At 35.3% G+C, this 17,717-nt stretch overlaps 1 protein-coding gene across 4 annotated transcripts in view; it reads right to left on the bottom strand.

Annotated features, from left to right (window-relative positions):
* The window catches only part of CHIC1 (cysteine rich hydrophobic domain 1), a 143,677-nt gene extending 128,225 nt beyond the window's left edge, over positions 1-15,452 (bottom strand). For 2 of the 4 annotated variants that reach the window (XR_008995131.1, XM_036923925.2), the window contains exons 1-2: positions 14,996-15,452; positions 5,041-5,095 (exon numbers count right to left, since the gene is read on the bottom strand). Coding sequence is in view for 3 of the 4 variants with exons in the window: in XM_036923925.2 (XP_036779820.2) it covers positions 5,041-5,095; positions 14,996-15,279 (339 nt within the window). In the remaining variant the exon portion in view is untranslated. The remainder of the gene's footprint in view (positions 1-5,040; positions 5,096-14,995) is intronic. The other 2 variants (XM_036923926.2, XM_036923927.2) reach the window with 1 other exon arrangement.
* Positions 15,453-17,717: the final 2,265 nt, after the last annotated feature.

Below are 17,717 nucleotides of genomic sequence, written 5' to 3'. Positions count from 1 at the left end.
ACCTAAAAACAATCACTGAGTAAAAAGAATTCCAATTAAATTACTACATTTGTGGGGTAAATATGAAAGTAAACTCAGAGAACCATGCCCTATAACTGAAAACAGTAAACATTATCAGGCTAACCACAGTTCAAAATATAAGATTTAGATTCTAGTTATATTTATATTTAATATTTTAATAATAACTGAAAAATCCTAGGCAAATTCATGTAATTTTTCTGAGTTTCAGTTTCCCATTTATAAAATGAGGATAACCTTTGCTTTATATACCTCACAGGTAATGGAAATTATGCTTTAAAAAGAACCTTCTGACTGGAATGCCTTGAAAAAGTCAGTCACTGAATCATCTGTCTCTCTTTTGCAAGGAGTCTCACCTGAAGGCAAGAGGTTTGATCAGGTAACAATAAGCCACAACTTTGCTACACATTCTATCATGAACAAAAGGACAATCTGTTACATTTTGAATGCAAATTCAAAGTGCTCCTCAGTTCTTTAATTCTTCGGAGACAAAAAGATGTTCTTTTTAAAAACAAAGTGCCAAGTTGCTGTCTTAAGATTTACCTCCCGTTATTCAACATTTTTCCTGGCGAATCACTGACTGAACAAACAAGTCAAAATAAGGAAAATATATATTTAGCTTTACGTTACTATCAATTTTCTTTAAATTGTGTATCCAGACAATAACACATTTTAAAAACATGGAAAATTTTGAAATAAAGTCCTGTAGATCATAAAATTACTAAATCTGTCCATTTATAAGTTTAAGTGCTTGTAATTAGAATTTGAATTTTTATTTAGGAAGTATAGTTTTTAAATTTTTTATTTAAATGACTTAAAAAGATATGAGTGAAGCTAAAGCCAGAAACCAATCAGTCTAAAAAGTAGAACATAACTTTTGTTTAAAACACTGTGAATGAAGTAAATTATATGCCAAGGAATAGAAAATCTGTTATAGAATTTGTCTTTCACTACATGCTTTTGGAAATGAATTAACAGAAACATTTCTAAAATGTGTCAATTTTCCTTCTTCCTTACCAATATTCTCGACTTTTAACACACAGTAGTCTCAATCTGTACTCTCCTACTATGGGCAAAAAATATTCAAGTTACTAAAAATGAGAATTCAGATTTTTGAAGTCATAATAAACACATCAAAAAGAAATCTTTTACAAGAGTTTCCAACAATAAAGTAAAATCTGCATTTTGACTTTTAAAGGAGGCTAGGATTGTCTTTGAAAAAAATCTGTATTTGAATAACAGTAAAGTCATAAAACAGAAATAAAGACATAGGAAATGAGAACTGGTTAACTCCCGATTTTAAACAATGTGAAAGAAACATTTAGTTAACTGTGTGGAATCAGAGTTAATAACATTTTACTCATTTACTTCCATATAATTGAGTATCTCTAGTAATGAAGGTTAGACAGAAGCCCTTTACTTTCTAGCCGAATGGCAGGTTATAAAGAAACAGTTAATTCCTTTTGACTTTCTTGGAAAGAAAAAAGAAAACCACATCATAGAGGTGGGGTAATAGGTCATACTATTTTATGACAGGATACAAGAGACTCTGCAAACTGAAGAAAATCCAAGCAAAACCCAGCAGGACTGATTGGCCTTCTTCAATCATGGGGAACACAACCCTATCAATCATTTGTCATGTTGGATCACAGCAGTAAAGGCCGATTTTATGGCTTACGGTTCCTAACACTGAACGCTAATTTCCCCATAACACCATTTAATTGTTTCAAGCTGAATGCTGCAAGCTTTTATTTCTTTATTAAAGTTCTGTGGTTCTTTCATTTTCTGTTCACCAGAATCTGTGTGTATACACCTGCTTGCTATGTCCTATCATGACAGGAGGAGTTACCTTTAGTGAAATGGGGAAACAACATTTTCTGTACTTTATAAAATTATCTTTTTGTTTTCAAAGCATTGACATGTAATAAGTACAAAATTATTATTGAGCCACAGAACTTGTCAAAATGGGTTTTTAGGTTTTCACAATTCACTCTGTGCAATTTTAGGTATAAAAGCTATTCAGAATACCATTAATGCGGGAAGACTAATTTTGTAAAAGGTAGATTTATTTTTCCATTTTAGCTACCATATTTATTCATTTTTTAAAATTTTTACACAAAGGTTGGAATTTGGACCTTTTTTTCCTTTTCTTTCTTTTTTTCTGGCATGTAAATTCTTTTTGCCTCTTCCCGCAGTTATCAGAGAAGCATTTTGATAATACAAAGTAACCTATACAAATGAAAAAGTGCCTACTGCAGAAAAATTATCTCACTAAAGAAAAAATAAATAAGGGTAATGTTACCACTATGTGACTTAAAAACCAGACTTCCAGAATTCCTTTGAGTATTTTTTCATCACCAAACACTAAGCTAAGAAACATTACAGTATCACTTATGCCTTCTCTAACTAATATATGAGAAATTTCGTTCTCTTTAAATAATGTACACTAGAATAAATATCCAGCCATTATATGTGTTACAAAACAAAGGATCACTGGAAAAGAATGGATTTCTTTAAGAACAGCTCATATCCTGATCATTTAGGTCGTGTGAATACATACCAAAAGCAGCTTAACTAGCACTCATCTAGTTTAAAAAACTGTACTATCTTTTGGGCTGACAGAAGTTTTAATTTTAGAAGGGTTGGAAAGAAATAAAGAGGTGTGAAGAAGTATTCTGAAGGTTCCTTGGGCACATAAAATTGGCGTATTTCAGAGACAGATAATTCTTGTGCCTGGGGACTCTATTCTCTGACATAGTTTTTGTCAATTTACTTTCTAGAATTTCTTGGGACTTGTAATTCAGATTTTTAAAAAACTAAACCAGTAATAAAGCTGGATGTAACTGTCCAGACAATACATGCAGCAGCATCAAGGGAAACATGAATATATTTTCCACTGTATAGATGTTTTAACTCACATTCCTTTTAATTTTAATATTGAATTTGCTCTTTCCACAAACATATTACTATTCAAGAGACTTTTCCATAGCTTATTTTTTTTCATTTGGAGAAAACATTTATGATTAATTCATATAAAACAAATCTAATTCTGAACTTCAATAAATCTCACTTCAAAGAGATCTCTGTATCCTAGGAAGTTAAATAGTCACATATTTTATAATGTTAACTTAGCCAGAGACTATCTCCACTTGCTTATTATTACCTCAGGACAGACAGAAAAGATCAGTAACCAAGAGCACAAATTATTGCTGGGAACACAGAATACACTATTACTCAGATGAAGAATGTAAAAGTAGCAAAAGCAATTAAAAATTGAAAGCTGTTGAGTACAGAAAACTGAAAAACAATCAAGGTGAAACTGGATACACTGATGAAGAATGGTCAACAGCAACCACAAACACTGGAAAGCTAACAAGAATCTGACAATATGCTAAGAGTTTTATTTATGGCTCTCATTTAATCCTTACAACAAGAAATGAGGTACTATCATCATCATCATCTCTATTTTTCACATAAGAACTGAGGCTCACAGAAGTGGCTTGCCCAAGGTCACAATGCCAGTAAGTGACTTATCTTGTATTCCAACACAGATCTGACTTCAAAGCTTGACTACTCTATATACCATCTCTGGCTAGCTCCCATTCTTCAGAGGGAAAATTAAACAAATAAAGCATAAAATACCTTTCAGGGTTAAACTGTATAGGATTTCTTATGCTCTCACAGATAACCCTAGAAGAAAGAAATAGGTCTACTGTCTTTTTCTCTTTCCCCTGTCAGATAATGAGGGTGGAGAAAAGATTGGGATTCGGTCAAAAGTGAAGAGAGTAAGCAGCTAGAAAATGTATCATAACAAAAAATTTTGGAGCCAATATTAGTACAAGTATCTTATCCATTCTCAAGTTTAAAATGAGAGGACAAATTAAAAGTAAATTAAAGCTTAAATAGGTAATATAGTCACATGGTTCAAAAATCAAAATAACACTAAAAGATAATCAGAAAATGCTCTCATCCTTACCCTGGCCTCCATCCATCCCATTCCCCTTATCCCATCAAGGTAATCACTTCTATTAGTTTCATATGTATCCTTCTAGAATTTTTTATACAATTATTAACGCGCTTTCTCCCCTTTATTACACATACACACTGATTTGCACCTTGCTTTTTCACTAAATAAGATAAATTAATACTAAAATAACATAAAAGTCCTTTAAAGAATGGAATAATTTTAAAATATGACCAAAATCTATACTGACAAATAGCATTATTCTAGTAATAAAATTAAACATAATTATATTAAATTATAGGCTTCAAAGTACCAAAACTTAACTTCTTTCAATCCCAAATCATCATTTCAGCTATTGAACCGTTTGGAAACTTCTGAGTATTTTGTACTATAATGGCTTTTCTCTTTCTTCTTCTATATTTCCTCAAGTAACAAACATGTGTAAATGACCTTGTGGCTTAGAGCCTTTTCCTTTGGGCCTAGAAATTAGCATTCCTATTATAAGAGGATTTTCCAATAGTTTTAAATTCTAGGAAGTCTTTGAATATTGAGCCTCAATGCCAGAAGATACTAATGAATAGAATAACCAGAGAACAATAAGGTAGTAATAATTTATTCCAATTTTAGAAACTCAAATGATCTAAAAGGCAGAAAATGTCTAACCCAAAATTTGATTCTTTTGATGTACAAATCATACCACCAGGACACTTTAAAAATAACTGACACAAAGTTACAATGGTAACTTTGTTAACTCTACACATTGGAATTACTGAACTAAATGAAAACAATTATAAGTACCAGTGCTGAGAAAAAAGACAAAACTGGAAAAACTAAACAGGTTAGTAAATAGAGGCTGGCATTAACGGACAGACAATAAAATAACTGGTTACAGGCTAGTAGTCATGGAGCTAGCTTTCAGTCACTAATGACAAAGCCTTCAAGTACCCTGGCCTCTTGTTATTAGACTTCACTACCAGTGAGTCAGAGCACTTGTTATAAATAAACCATACATAGAACAATGCTTTTAAAATAAAAGTTCAAAGCAAATTCCCACTTACCTTCCCTGTTAGAACTGAGGGAAATTCAGTATCAAACTTGTTGCTCAAGCCAAACCTTAAAAACAAAGACAGGACAACATATATTCTACCCAGCATATTTAACTCTTCCCCTCTTAAAAAATTACAAACCCATTCATTTTTCTTTTGACACATGGTTTAAAAGTTTGTCCTAAAAACAATTTTATGGTATTTATAGAAAATAAATATTTGACTATTAACCCAAATTATTAGTCAAAGAAATTTGAGAGATCATTAAACTAGGATTCTAACAAGATCCACAACATGGGATTTTAAAATAAAAAATTAACACTGATACAGAGCTGGAAATATTACAATTTTTGACTGAAATATTTCTTTTAAAAACTATTTTAGTTGGTAACTTGAAACTGCTTGAAGGGTAGTATGTAAGAGTAGATATAATACTTTTCTTTCTACTTTTTTGTGTATGTGAAGTTATTTGTTATTTGAGTATCATTGATAGATAACCTTATATTGGTTTCAAATGTACAACACAGTGGGTCAACAGTTACCCATATTACTAAATCCTCACACCTTCTAGTGCAGTTACTATCGGTCAACATAGGAAGATGTTACAAAATCACTGACTATATTCTCCATGCTGCATTTCCATCCCCGTGACCAACTTATATTGTGATTGCAAATTATTGTGCCCTTTTATGCCCTCACCCTCCCCACCCACTCATACCAACCCTTCCCCATGGTAACCACTAGTCACTTCTTAGTGTCTAAGAGTCTACTGCTGTTTTGTTCCTTCTGTTTTGCTGTTTTCATATTCCACAAGAAAGTGAAATCATGGCACTTGTCTTTCTCCACCTGGTTTATTTCAGTGAGCATGACATTCTCCAGATCCATCCATGCTATTACGAATGGCAGGATTTGTTCTTTTTATGGCTGAATAATAGTGCATTGTGTATATGTGCCACTTCTTTATCCATTCATTTATTGGTGGACACTTAGGTTGCTTCCCTATCTTGGCTATTGCAAATAATGCAGCAGTAAACATAGGAATGCATAGATCTTTTTGAATCACGGATTTTGTTTTCTTCAGGTAAATTCGTAGAAGCGAAATTACTGGGTTGAATGGTATTTCTATTTTTAGCTTTTTGAGGAACCTCCATACTACTTTCCACAGTGGTTGTACCAATTTACATTCCCACCAATAGTGTAGGAGGGTTCCCATCTCTCCACATCCTTGCCAACACTTGTTATTTCTGGTCTTTTGCATAGTGGCCATTCTGATTGGTGTGAGGTGGTATCTCATTGTGCTTTTGATTTGCATTTCCCTGATGACTAGCAATGTGGAGCATCTTTTCATGTGCCTATTGGTCATCTGTATTTCTTTTCTGGAGAAATGTCTGTTCAGAACCTCTGCCCATTTTTTAATCAGGTTGTTTTTGTTGTTGTTGAGGTATATGAGTTCTTTATATATTTTGGATGTTAACCCCTCATCAGATGAGTCACTTACAAATATATTCTCCCATATTGTAGTATGCCTTTTTGTTCTGCTGATGGTGTCATTTGCTGTACAGAAGCTTTTTAGGTTCACATAGTCCCACTTGTTCATTTTTTATATTGTTTCCCTTGCTTGAGGAGACGTGTCCAGGAAAAAATTGCTCACACTTATGTTCAAGAGATTTTTGCCTATGTTTTCTTCTAAGAGTGAAAATCTTCCTAATAAAAACTAATACAATGTTCTGAACTATAGAGTCTTACAACTTATGATTAGTTACTATCAGAGACTTAAAGGTAATCCTTATGAACAGTTTTTATGTACGTGCCCAACCAACTTTCAGAAAACAGATTCCAGCCTTGAAAGCTCTAACTCTCTTCAAGTATGCTTACTGAAATCTGTAGTAAGAAGTCAAGGTGAATTTTGTAAGTCTTCATTCACCTACTTGTTAATTTCAGTAGGGATAATAATGATCACTTCCTGCATATTAGATGATATGTGACTACAATTTTATGTTAGTAGATGGTGGGTTCCAAGCAAAAGGGAAAAGACACTTTTATTGAGCACTCCTTATTGAAGTAGGAAATAACAGTAAGATACCAGTAAGTACTTAACAACGGGCTAGATGCTATGCTAGATAAATACAATTTCTTGTAAACTTTGAATGCTGCAAGCGTAGTACAGTAATCCCCATTTTACAGACAAGGAAGCTGATACTCAGAAAAACATTTTTTCCAAAAAGTAATTAATTAAGTGACTTGTCCAAAGAAATATATCTAATAAGGGGAGCAGGGGGACCAAAATTCAAATGCTGATCCCGAAGTTCTTTCTACGTTATATTAAGTTCCTCAAGAACAGAAACTATGGCTTATTCATTTTGCTATCTTCCATTATGCTTATTTAGTAGATGTTTAATAAAAGTTTGTTGAATAATAAGCTGTCGTACTGTGTGATTCAACTGATTTTGGCATTTTAGACTTAGGTAACTTTAAAGACATGTTGAGAATCCAATGCCCTATTAAAACCTTAGGTGGGAATATCCTTGTATATCATTTATGCTAATAGCTCCTCTGGGACACAAGCCAGTCTTAAACACAAAGACTCGCTATACCTAGCAGCTAGCAGCACAGTACACATCTGTGCATACATATACTATACTTTGTATGTTTAAGATATATTTTAAAACAATAAATTATATATTCTAAAATAGTTGATAAAATTAATTAGCAATTATAAAAAGACCTTAACTTCATTTAAAAAATACTTCACTACTTTTCCAAGTGTCAATACCACATGTAATGAGAACATAATATATTCTCATAATAACATAGCCTTTAAATCTATACACTGACACAGGAGTATAGCCAAACTTAAAAACAAGATGGTATACCCAGTACATGAATTTTTATGGCAACTTTCATGTACTGTTTGATAAACTGACACTTTATTATTAAAATTATTTGTAATTGTGTACTAATTCAGCAATGAATAACATGACAAATATTTAATAGAGCAAGAAACATTTCATTTAAATCATATTTAGCTAAATAGTGATTATCACTAGTCAAAAAAGATATAATTTAATTCATTATTCCACAAAGAGTCAGTTCTTATTGTGTAACACAGAAAGAGATACAGGTTTTATTTTTAGAAAACAGACATGATACATTTTAAAGTAGAGCTCTATTTCCTTATCTTGTCTACAATGTCTTTAGATAAAATGCTAATAACATGTTCCTACCTCCATAGAAATTGCTGCCATTACAGCTTTTCCTAGCTGCTACTCTTTTACTAGATAGAAAATAGGTACATAGACAGATCTATTCCTCAAAATGTATGGAGTATTTCCATTATTTAAAAAACTCTTAGCTTTGATATTCTTTATGAATTTATCACCAGACAAATGAACTTTCCTTTCTACTGCTTCTGTATCCTTAATATCCCCTCCTTTATTAACCTTTTGAAACTTGACTTTAGATATTGTTACTTTACTGAAAATAATCTTATTCAGTAAATTTATTTAGAAAGACAAGTTCATCTTGTCTTACTGCCAAATCCAATGTTCTCTTCTCAGAACTTTTCCCCTTGAATTTGCATGTGATACTGATCACTGTTCTGAACAATCTCCCATTCTTTCACTCACCCCTTAATCCTCCCCTAAAAATCTTTCCCAAAATTTAGCTTTTAGTCATTTGCTTCTCTAAGGGAACTTTAACACTGCATCTATATTTAATACCTTTGACAATCACTTGCATGCTGATGACCATTAAATCTATATTTCTAGCTCTATATTTTCCCACATGCTCTTGTCTCTCATCCCTAATTGCATACCGAAAATTTCCACTTGCACATCTTGCTACAAAATAGTAACACCTCAAGTGAAACATGTCTAAAATTAAATGTTACCTTTTTATTGGAAATTGGCTCCCCATTTCCAATTCCTTTTCTCTTATCAATGGAACACTGACTCTCTTTATCCTAGGCCTTAGTATTGTTTTTGCACCTTCCCTCTCCTATTTTTTGCACCTTGGTCCAAATTCCTGTCACCTGTTCCTTTGAAATCATTCTTATAATGATTCCTTCCTTTCCATTCCTACTGCCATGCTGGCTCTTGTCTTTGTTTGAGTGGTTCCTCTTGCTTCCTCTCTTTAGTTTAAATCCTATGCAAGCTCCAGTTAAATTCCAATCCCTGCTTGTAATGCCTCCAATGCTCAAACCTTCACAGGTTCCTGCTTTCTCTGAACACTCCTGGCTACTTCTAATCTGTACTATACAATTCAAGAGTTGATAAAATATTTTCTTTTATTCTTTGCTGCTCCATGTCAACAATTTAAAGGCAAATTTCCTGTTAGTTTTGTAAAGCAAGGTCTGGACTTTTTTCTGTATTCTTACAGCACATAGCTCAGTGCTTAAGTTCTCAAGAACTACTACTTGCTGTATTCACATTACTAATTTTCTTCTGTATTATAAAAAGAGATTATCTTTTCTTAAATATAAAGCGTGTAATAGAAATGGTAAGGAAAGTGTCATTTTACTTCTTAAAATGCTCCTTTTTGGCCTATATATATCTATGTAAAGATAGCAAATTAATAAAGATGAGCAAATTAGGCCTATTATGCACTCATAATTTTGGCTAAAAGGCAGTGGCAACTGTATTTATTTGTCAAGTGTCTTCAAAGCCCCAAATTTTAATTTCTTGGACAATTCTTTGAAGTAAAGTAAATTGAGGCAAAGAAGGGTGGGTCCTCTTAGTTGCCCTCACCTCTTCTTTCCCTCCATACACTCCTCACTGTTTTTAATCCTTTTGAAATAGTTATACATCAGTCTTTGAAAACCTTGTACAAATTAATGTTCAGGCTGTTTAAGAAAACAGATCAAGAGTGTAGTAAAATTCTGCCAACAAGGAATGCGATTTCACTAGAAAATCATGCACTTATAGCAATGCCAATTCTGAAGCATGTGCACTGAACTTTACTTAACACCAAGGAAAAGGAATATCTATGCCATAGAATTCAAAGAGACTTTCAAAAAAATTATATAAACCTCTTTTATCTTTCATATGGAATAATCATGTCTTGCTATACAGTAAAATGGCAAGTTACCATGGTTTCATTATTCTCAAAGCCTAAAATCTTATATTTACCTCATACAAACACAAATTTAACAATGCATCACTGTAATTCCTCAAAGACAGTTATTTACAGAAAAGGCATTCCATTCACTGAGTTGAGAAGTATCAATATTTGTAGTGCTAAGTTTTTTTAGAAATGCACTATTTGGCAAATTTGACCATCTTTTTCAATTCTGTATGTAATAACTTCAACTCTTTTAATTTTAATGAGATAATTTTATAATCTCTGAGAATTATAATCTCTCAGCTCTACAGGTGTACTATCAAGGGTAAATATGTCCACATTTTAAGTAATACAAAGAGTATGGTAATGCCTATAAATATGAAAAAAATCTCATAAGATATAATTTTCCTTGTATTTCAATATACTGGATCCAAATATTTATCCTAAAAATATCAGAAGAAAGGAAAAGTGACAGATACTAAGTTATATCACTCAGATGTATAGTATTTCTGAAACACTTAATACTTCCAAGAGACATTTCATTATTTCTGTTTCTGTAACCTCAAATATGTGGGAGTTAATTTAGCCACTCTTTAAAATAAATTTTGGAACAAGAGCCCCAAATATTCATTTATGATCATCATCTTAGAACTGGAATTACAATTAAAGTGGTTAGGTCATTCTGCTTCATCAGAAATTGTAACTAATTTTATGTTAAAAGATTAATATCTTGTTAAAGTAACTAGAAGCCAACATGCTGACAATACAAGTAGACAGGGGTATTCTGACACATACAGGCTTGCTTAACAAGCTTTCAGGGGTAAGGCCATGCCATTCCCCCAATACTGGGTGGGACTGGTGGTATTACTGTATCCATATATACCCGTGGTCAGAAACACAATTACTCTCCACAGCATGATTCAACTAACTAGTATTTGTTGAGGGCCTATAATAGAGCATGCACTACAGTAGGCATACTGAGTGTTACTGAAGTGAACCAATAGTCACTCAACTCACTTTCAATGACTGGCTACATCAGGCAGGCACTGTGCTGGGCACTCAGGATTCAGAGGGAACCAGAAATTATTCCTGCCACTGCAACTTACTATTTAGTGGGGACAGAGAAGATTTGCAAAAGGTGGTGACACATGAAGAGCTGAGCTGAGGGCGGTGGGTAATGGAATTATAGATGTAGGCCCCAGTTTGAGTAGAGTCAAACAGATAAGAAACAACCTGCTATGAACAGGAAAATACAAGCAGTGTGGAGAAATGTCAAGAGATTAGGCTGAGCCATGAGAGTCAAGACGAAACCACCTAGGGAGAGTAGAGGATGAGAAAAGCAGTCTGAGAACAAAACCCTGGAGATCACTGGTATTCAAGGGGCAAAAGAGGAAGAGAAGCCCATGAATGAGACAGTTAAGTACCAGCCAGGAAAATATAAGGAGAACCAGGAGAGTGAAGTGGCCAAGGAATTCCTACGTTTACTTAGCTGGCAAAACTTTTTTTATAATCATAATTTGAATACCTTTAGGCAAAACATATACCATCTTCCACTTTAACTGAGGCCCCATCCTTACTCATGATGCACCATTTTCTGTGACCTGTCTTGCCTCTGAGTTCAGCCTGGTATGTTTGTGACCCCTGGAGTAGAAGCCTCCAACAGGGAGTCAAGCTAAGTGTCATGCAGCGGAGAAGACCAGCAAGATAGGGAATGAAAGTTCCCCACTAATTTAGCAACAAGAGGGTCATGGTGATCTTAATGGGGCCAGTTCATCTATGGTCATGGTAGCAGAATCAAGATTATAAAGCAGTGAAGAGTAAACAGAAATGGTGAATATAGGTATTCTTAAGAAATGTGGACAGGGAAAGAAGACTAGACAGTAACTAAAGGGGAACGTAGGTCTAGGAAGGCTTTGTTTTCCTTTCAAAGAATTAAGAGTATCTCTGACTATATTTACAGGCTGAGCCACTATAGAGGCAGAGAGAGGCAATATTAGAGACAAGAGCTGCCCAAAGGAGGAAGTTGGAAAAAAAGGGTATGGAAGGCACAAAACTCTGGACAAGTGGAGGGACTCCTCATTGATCTCTGAGGTTGGAAGAAGAAAGCACAAGAATTCAGACCTAATTAAGATGCAATGCAGGTTTTTCAGCAGGAAAGTGACATAATTAAACTGTTTTAAGAAAATCAGTTTGGCACAAGCATGCAGGAGACTGGAGTGGGGAGAGGTGGCAGACTGTGGCAACCATTCAAGCACGATGATGGCAACCCAAACTAGAGTGGTGCCAGTAGAAATGGAGAAAATGAAAAATCTAATAAGACATTTCAAAAGGCATGATGACAATTCTGGGACAGACTGGCACAGAACAATTCAAGAAGGAGGAATTAAAATGACTCAAGGATTTCAAAGACAAGAATAGTGTTATTAGGGTCAGAAATGGGGCAACTGGAATGCACAATGTGGTGAGGAAAAATATCAGGTTTAAGATATATTGAATTTGAGGTGATAATTCTCAAATTTTAAAACTCTGAAAAGAAACAAAGTCCTCTAATAGAATAGATGACTGCTCAAAGAATGGAAAGAAAAAATAAGGGGTGGGAGAGAATAAGAACTATTTCATTTAGATAGGGCAACTCTAACACTCCTATGCCAGAAACAAATGACACAGAAACTAGTATTTTAAATGTCTCAGAATCAGATTAACTATTTCCTAAGGATCTTACTTTACCTGCTATAAAAAAGTCTTATTACCATAGAAAGACCAGTTTCCCAGATCAGTTTCTTTTAAACATTTAATCTTTTTTCAAATCTCAGACATTTATTAACATCAAATGTGCTTTCTTGGTAAAAGAATGCATACAACCAAATAACTTTCCAAACTGTATACATTGATTGGTAATACAAGCACTGGTTTGCTGCTTTTCAGGTTTTGGCTTCAATTAATACCAACAATTACTACCAGCACCCCTACTTCATACTCCTAATTCCAGAATATTTAAGCCAGGGACACTACACCTATCAATTGAAAATAGGTTAGTACTTCCTGATGGTTATGAGAGAAGAGTAGAATGGAACCACAAATGAGTTTCAGGGAACTTAAATTGTTTCCTTGCTCTTCTGTTTTCTGAAGTTTAGAAAATAATGAGGGAGAAGAGTGTTGGAATATAAAATTATGGACTGTAATAAAAAACTTTCTTCTGTTCAATCATGTGACATAATCTGCATGAAAGTAAACTTTGTGCCAGAATCATAATTAGTTTGAATAAGAAACTGTCTCCCTTGTGATAAAAGGAATGGAAGTAAAACAGCACAGTAAGCTGGCATCCAAACATTGTAGGCTATCTGCAAAATTCTTGGACCAAGAAAAACTGGTGAAATTGCTTAACCACAGAGCAGGTCTAAAAATCTCCCCCAGCTCTTCTGTAATTTCAAAATCTTTCTAAATAGGTTCCATGGAAAGATCACAAAAGTATATTACAATCAAAATACTCAATATTTGCTAAAATCAAAAGCTAACATGGTGAGGGGAGGTGGTGCATATTATAATATGTAACTTTGAGATAATATGAGCTCAATTGAAAGTCAAAGGGGCCGGCCATACTCAAAATTGGAGGTGGCCTAACTTGATAGGGGAAAAAATTCTATTTTGAAAATGCAATGAAAGATAGCATAAGTCATGGGGATGAAAGCACAGAGCACAGAGAACATCGTTCTGTACCATCTTCCTATGCTGACACTAGTTGGGGTTAAGGATTTCATAATGTACATAATTGTTGAATCACTATGTTGTATACATTCTTGAAACCAATATAATACTGTGCATCAACTATACTTCAATTTTAATAAAAAGCATAGTTAAGAGGATGAACACAATACTCAAACTTCCAAGTATTTACAGTCCAAGCACATGAAAAGGAGAAAGCATTCTGCAAAGCCCAAAGAACCACTAAAATTTTGCTGTGCAACTACATGCTATGAGATTCCTCCCCCTTCTGTTTTCTCACATACAATGCAAGATTTCAATTTTTTTTTAAAGTCACTCTGCATAAGTTTTCAAGAAATTATCCTCAGATCCTGGGGGACTAATTTACATATGTATTTAATGTTTGGATATACAAAATCTCCTGGAGGTATCTTAAATTACCTCAGGGGTGAAAAGCTTTAGAAATCATGTATCCCAAACCCTCCATTTTTACAGATGGAGAAGTCAAGGCCCAGAAATAGGAAGTAACCTGACCAAGGTCATAGGGCCAGTAAGAAGCAAAGCTGGGGCTAAAATACAAGAGCCCTCACACTTACTCCACTGCTTTTTCTACTTTTCATAGTTGTCTCTCAAGGTGAAACTCTAATTGTGTGATATTTAAGGAATGTCAGAGTGAGGAGTGATCAAGACATGGAAAGTATTATTGTATTCATTCACATAAGGATTAGACAGGAAAAAGGGATAGATGAATATGTGGGTGGGTGCATAGTCTACATTATTATTCACAAAATACATCATGTTTCTGTTTAGAAAAATCCAAACCTAGGTCTTGTCACATGTCACAACAGTCACTGTGTTCTACTAGACACCAATTTTAGAGAATCTCTGGTACATCCTGCAGTTTAAAGACTATTCACTTTCCAGCAAACACAGAAGCAGAGAGACTCACCCGTACTCCAATCCCCCTGGCTCCCAAATCCCTAACTTCTCTGCCCTAAACTGCCAGTTTACCTGGTGTTGGTGCATCATAAATTGCATTTTCACTTCCTTTACACCTATTTCCCTCGGTTTCTCCACACCAGGTGTCATTTCCTAACAGTATGCCTCAGGCAGCCCTCCCCCACTCCACAGGCTCCCTCGATCACCTTCTAAGTCATTTGTCGCCAAATCTTAGCTTTTTCAAACCCCACGGCCCCCTCTCGCTTACACAGTGATGTGGCCGGCGCCCCGCACCAATACAGGGTCGGGGGCATATTTCCGTAGATGCTCCTCGCTCACTACCCGAGGCGGGGGCGGCGTCTCCTCCTCCTCTCTTTCTTCTACCTCCTCTTCTTCCTCCTCCTTCTCCTCATCTTCCTCGTCATCGTCAGACCCCGATACAGACGAAGACGACGACGGCGACGACGACGACGTTGCTGCTGCTTCTTCCTCCTCCTCCTCCAATTCCGAGATGGTGTCGAACTCCGCCATGTTGGGCAGCAGGATGCTCATCACGTGATCTCTTGCTCACCGCCACCCTCTCGGAGGAGAGTTTGAACCTGCTGAGGGGCTGGAAAAGGAGGGGAAACGAAATGTAGAGAAAAAGGTGGGTGAGGGGTGTAGGAACAGGATTTGAGGAGATGCGCCTGCGTACTGGGTCACACGAGGAGTGGGGGCTGGAGGCGGGGGCACGAGGGAGAAAGCATCAAATCGGTGTACGCTTGCGCGGCTCTGAGAGAAAGGGGGCGTTAGAGATGAACTCCAGCGAGTTGCGGAGGTCCGCTCTACAGGGGCTGAGCTTGGTACTGCTTTTCGGCCTTCTGCTGCTTTCATCCTGCGGACGGATCTTCTGGTTTTATTTTGCTATTGATTAATAATGGGTATTATTACCCCTCATCCTCACCCCCTCGCCTGCCCCCGTCAGTTCAGGGAAAGCATATTCTGTAAAAGTTAGAACTTTGCCCCAGATATCTCAAGGTATACCAATCCCCAAGGTATATGCCAGACAAAAGGTTTGTTCAGCATTACAATTTAAAAGACTTTTGCATCGGCAGTTTGCCACACCCTGGAACGCATTTTTATTAATATTTTACTGAAGAGGAAACTTTTTATTACTACTACTTCTACTCCTTAGAGGAATTACTGTCAGAGACTTTGTGTTGTATGTGCATATCTCATTTAATTCTTCACAACCTTATATGTAACATGATGATCTCATTTTACAGACCAGAAACATAGGTGCAGAGAAGATAATTTGCCCAAGGTCATAGAGTTACTAAATGGCAGACCTGGTTTTAAATTTGGGGGTCTTTTGCTTCTAAAAGTCCAGTATTCTTAACGGAAGTGCTATACGGCCTGAAGTTATTAGTAAAGGCTTTGTTAGAATGGTGCCTTTTGGGTTGTTTTCTGAAAGGTGTTTGCATTTTGTAGGTTTTTATTTGGGGTGGGAGTAGAACAGAGGGAGTGGAGGGAACATTCCAACCTAAGGAACATTAATTAACATTATCCATTTTCCAGACACTGGACCAGACTTTTTCATGTACAATATCTCAGTTAACCCTTAAACAATCCTGTGAAGTAAGCATTGTCATATATCTTTTATTGACTTAGTTTTTATAAAACTGAATATCAGGAAGTTTAATTTATTAAGGTCTATGGTAATGTTTTGTCCAAAGTTTTCCATTTCAAATATTCTGTTTTCTCCATACCCACTAAAATGTTGGAGAGATCACATATTTTGAGTTTCCCATTCAAGTTTTAAACTATTTCATTCTTAGCAACAGCACAAAAATCCATGTCATAATTCAGGGCTCATTAAGACAGTAAGTAAAGTCACACGGCTGCTTGGTAATGAAACAAATTCTGCAATCCAGGTATTCTAACATGAGCTTCACTGCTCCTTCTGCTGCACTACAGCTGCATCCTAATTAGTTGGTGAGATTGGAGAAACAGACATAGCCACATTTTAGGATGAGCATTACATTAGCAGTACAGCAGTATAAACAAAGCATTTAGGATGTATGAGGGAAAAGATATTAGTTCTACTAGAGATATTGATCCATCATCATTCAAGCAGTTTGTGTTATTAAAATGAAAAAATTTTTGTTGTACTCAAAAGCTTAATTATTTTTCAGAAATAGTTTGCAACACTATGACTAAGCAACAAAGTCTAATTTTTTATACTATAGAGAAAGTTACTAGCCAAAAATGATAAAGATTGAATCTTAAAATATTTTATAATAGCCTCTGGCAAGACACATATCTTCTTTTCTTGGGTGTTCATAAATAATGCCATACATCATTTATGGGAGTGAAATACCTTACACTTAAGGTCAAATCAGTATTCTGCACCAGTTCATCTCTTTCAAAAAACAAAAAAGCCATAGGTGATGCTAAACAATTTTCAAACATATTATCTGTAATGTCCACTAGGTCAGTGTGTAGAAAGAGAAGTATTTTGCTGATCACTGCTTAAATGGCAGTTTTCTCCTTTTCACCAGTCAGGGTTAGGCTAGGAGGGGATATTTGAAGGAGAAAAAGGGAAAGGAGTATAAGGGGTGATAAGTGCAAATGAGGTAGTGTGAAGAAATGATGGCTGTGGATAGGAAGGGAGGAGAGGGAGAGGGAAATTCTGTTGTCAAAATGGAAAGAGGTCCCTGACATTTAGTCAGAAGTTAAAAAGACAAAGCAGTTCAGGGAAGTGCTGTGGTTGTTGAAACTCCCAAGTGTAGTCAAATATGCTTATCTGTTTTCTTGGGTATACAGAGTGTGCTGAAAAGGCACATATAATTCCAAAGTTAATTTGTTTTGCTGAAATATAGGAGAATTTGGAAATGGACAAACCAAGAAAAACACATTTTGGCAGTAAACACAAGAAACGGCATGATTTTTAAATGATACTTAAGCAACCATCAAGAATAGTAAAGCTAGGAGTGGTTGGAGAAGAAAGC

Source organism: Manis pentadactyla, chromosome X, assembly GCF_030020395.1.
Source record: "Manis pentadactyla isolate mManPen7 chromosome X, mManPen7.hap1, whole genome shotgun sequence".
Classification (NCBI taxonomy): Eukaryota; Metazoa; Chordata; class Mammalia; order Pholidota; family Manidae; genus Manis; species Manis pentadactyla.
This window is presented reverse-complemented; position numbering and strand designations above follow the sequence as displayed.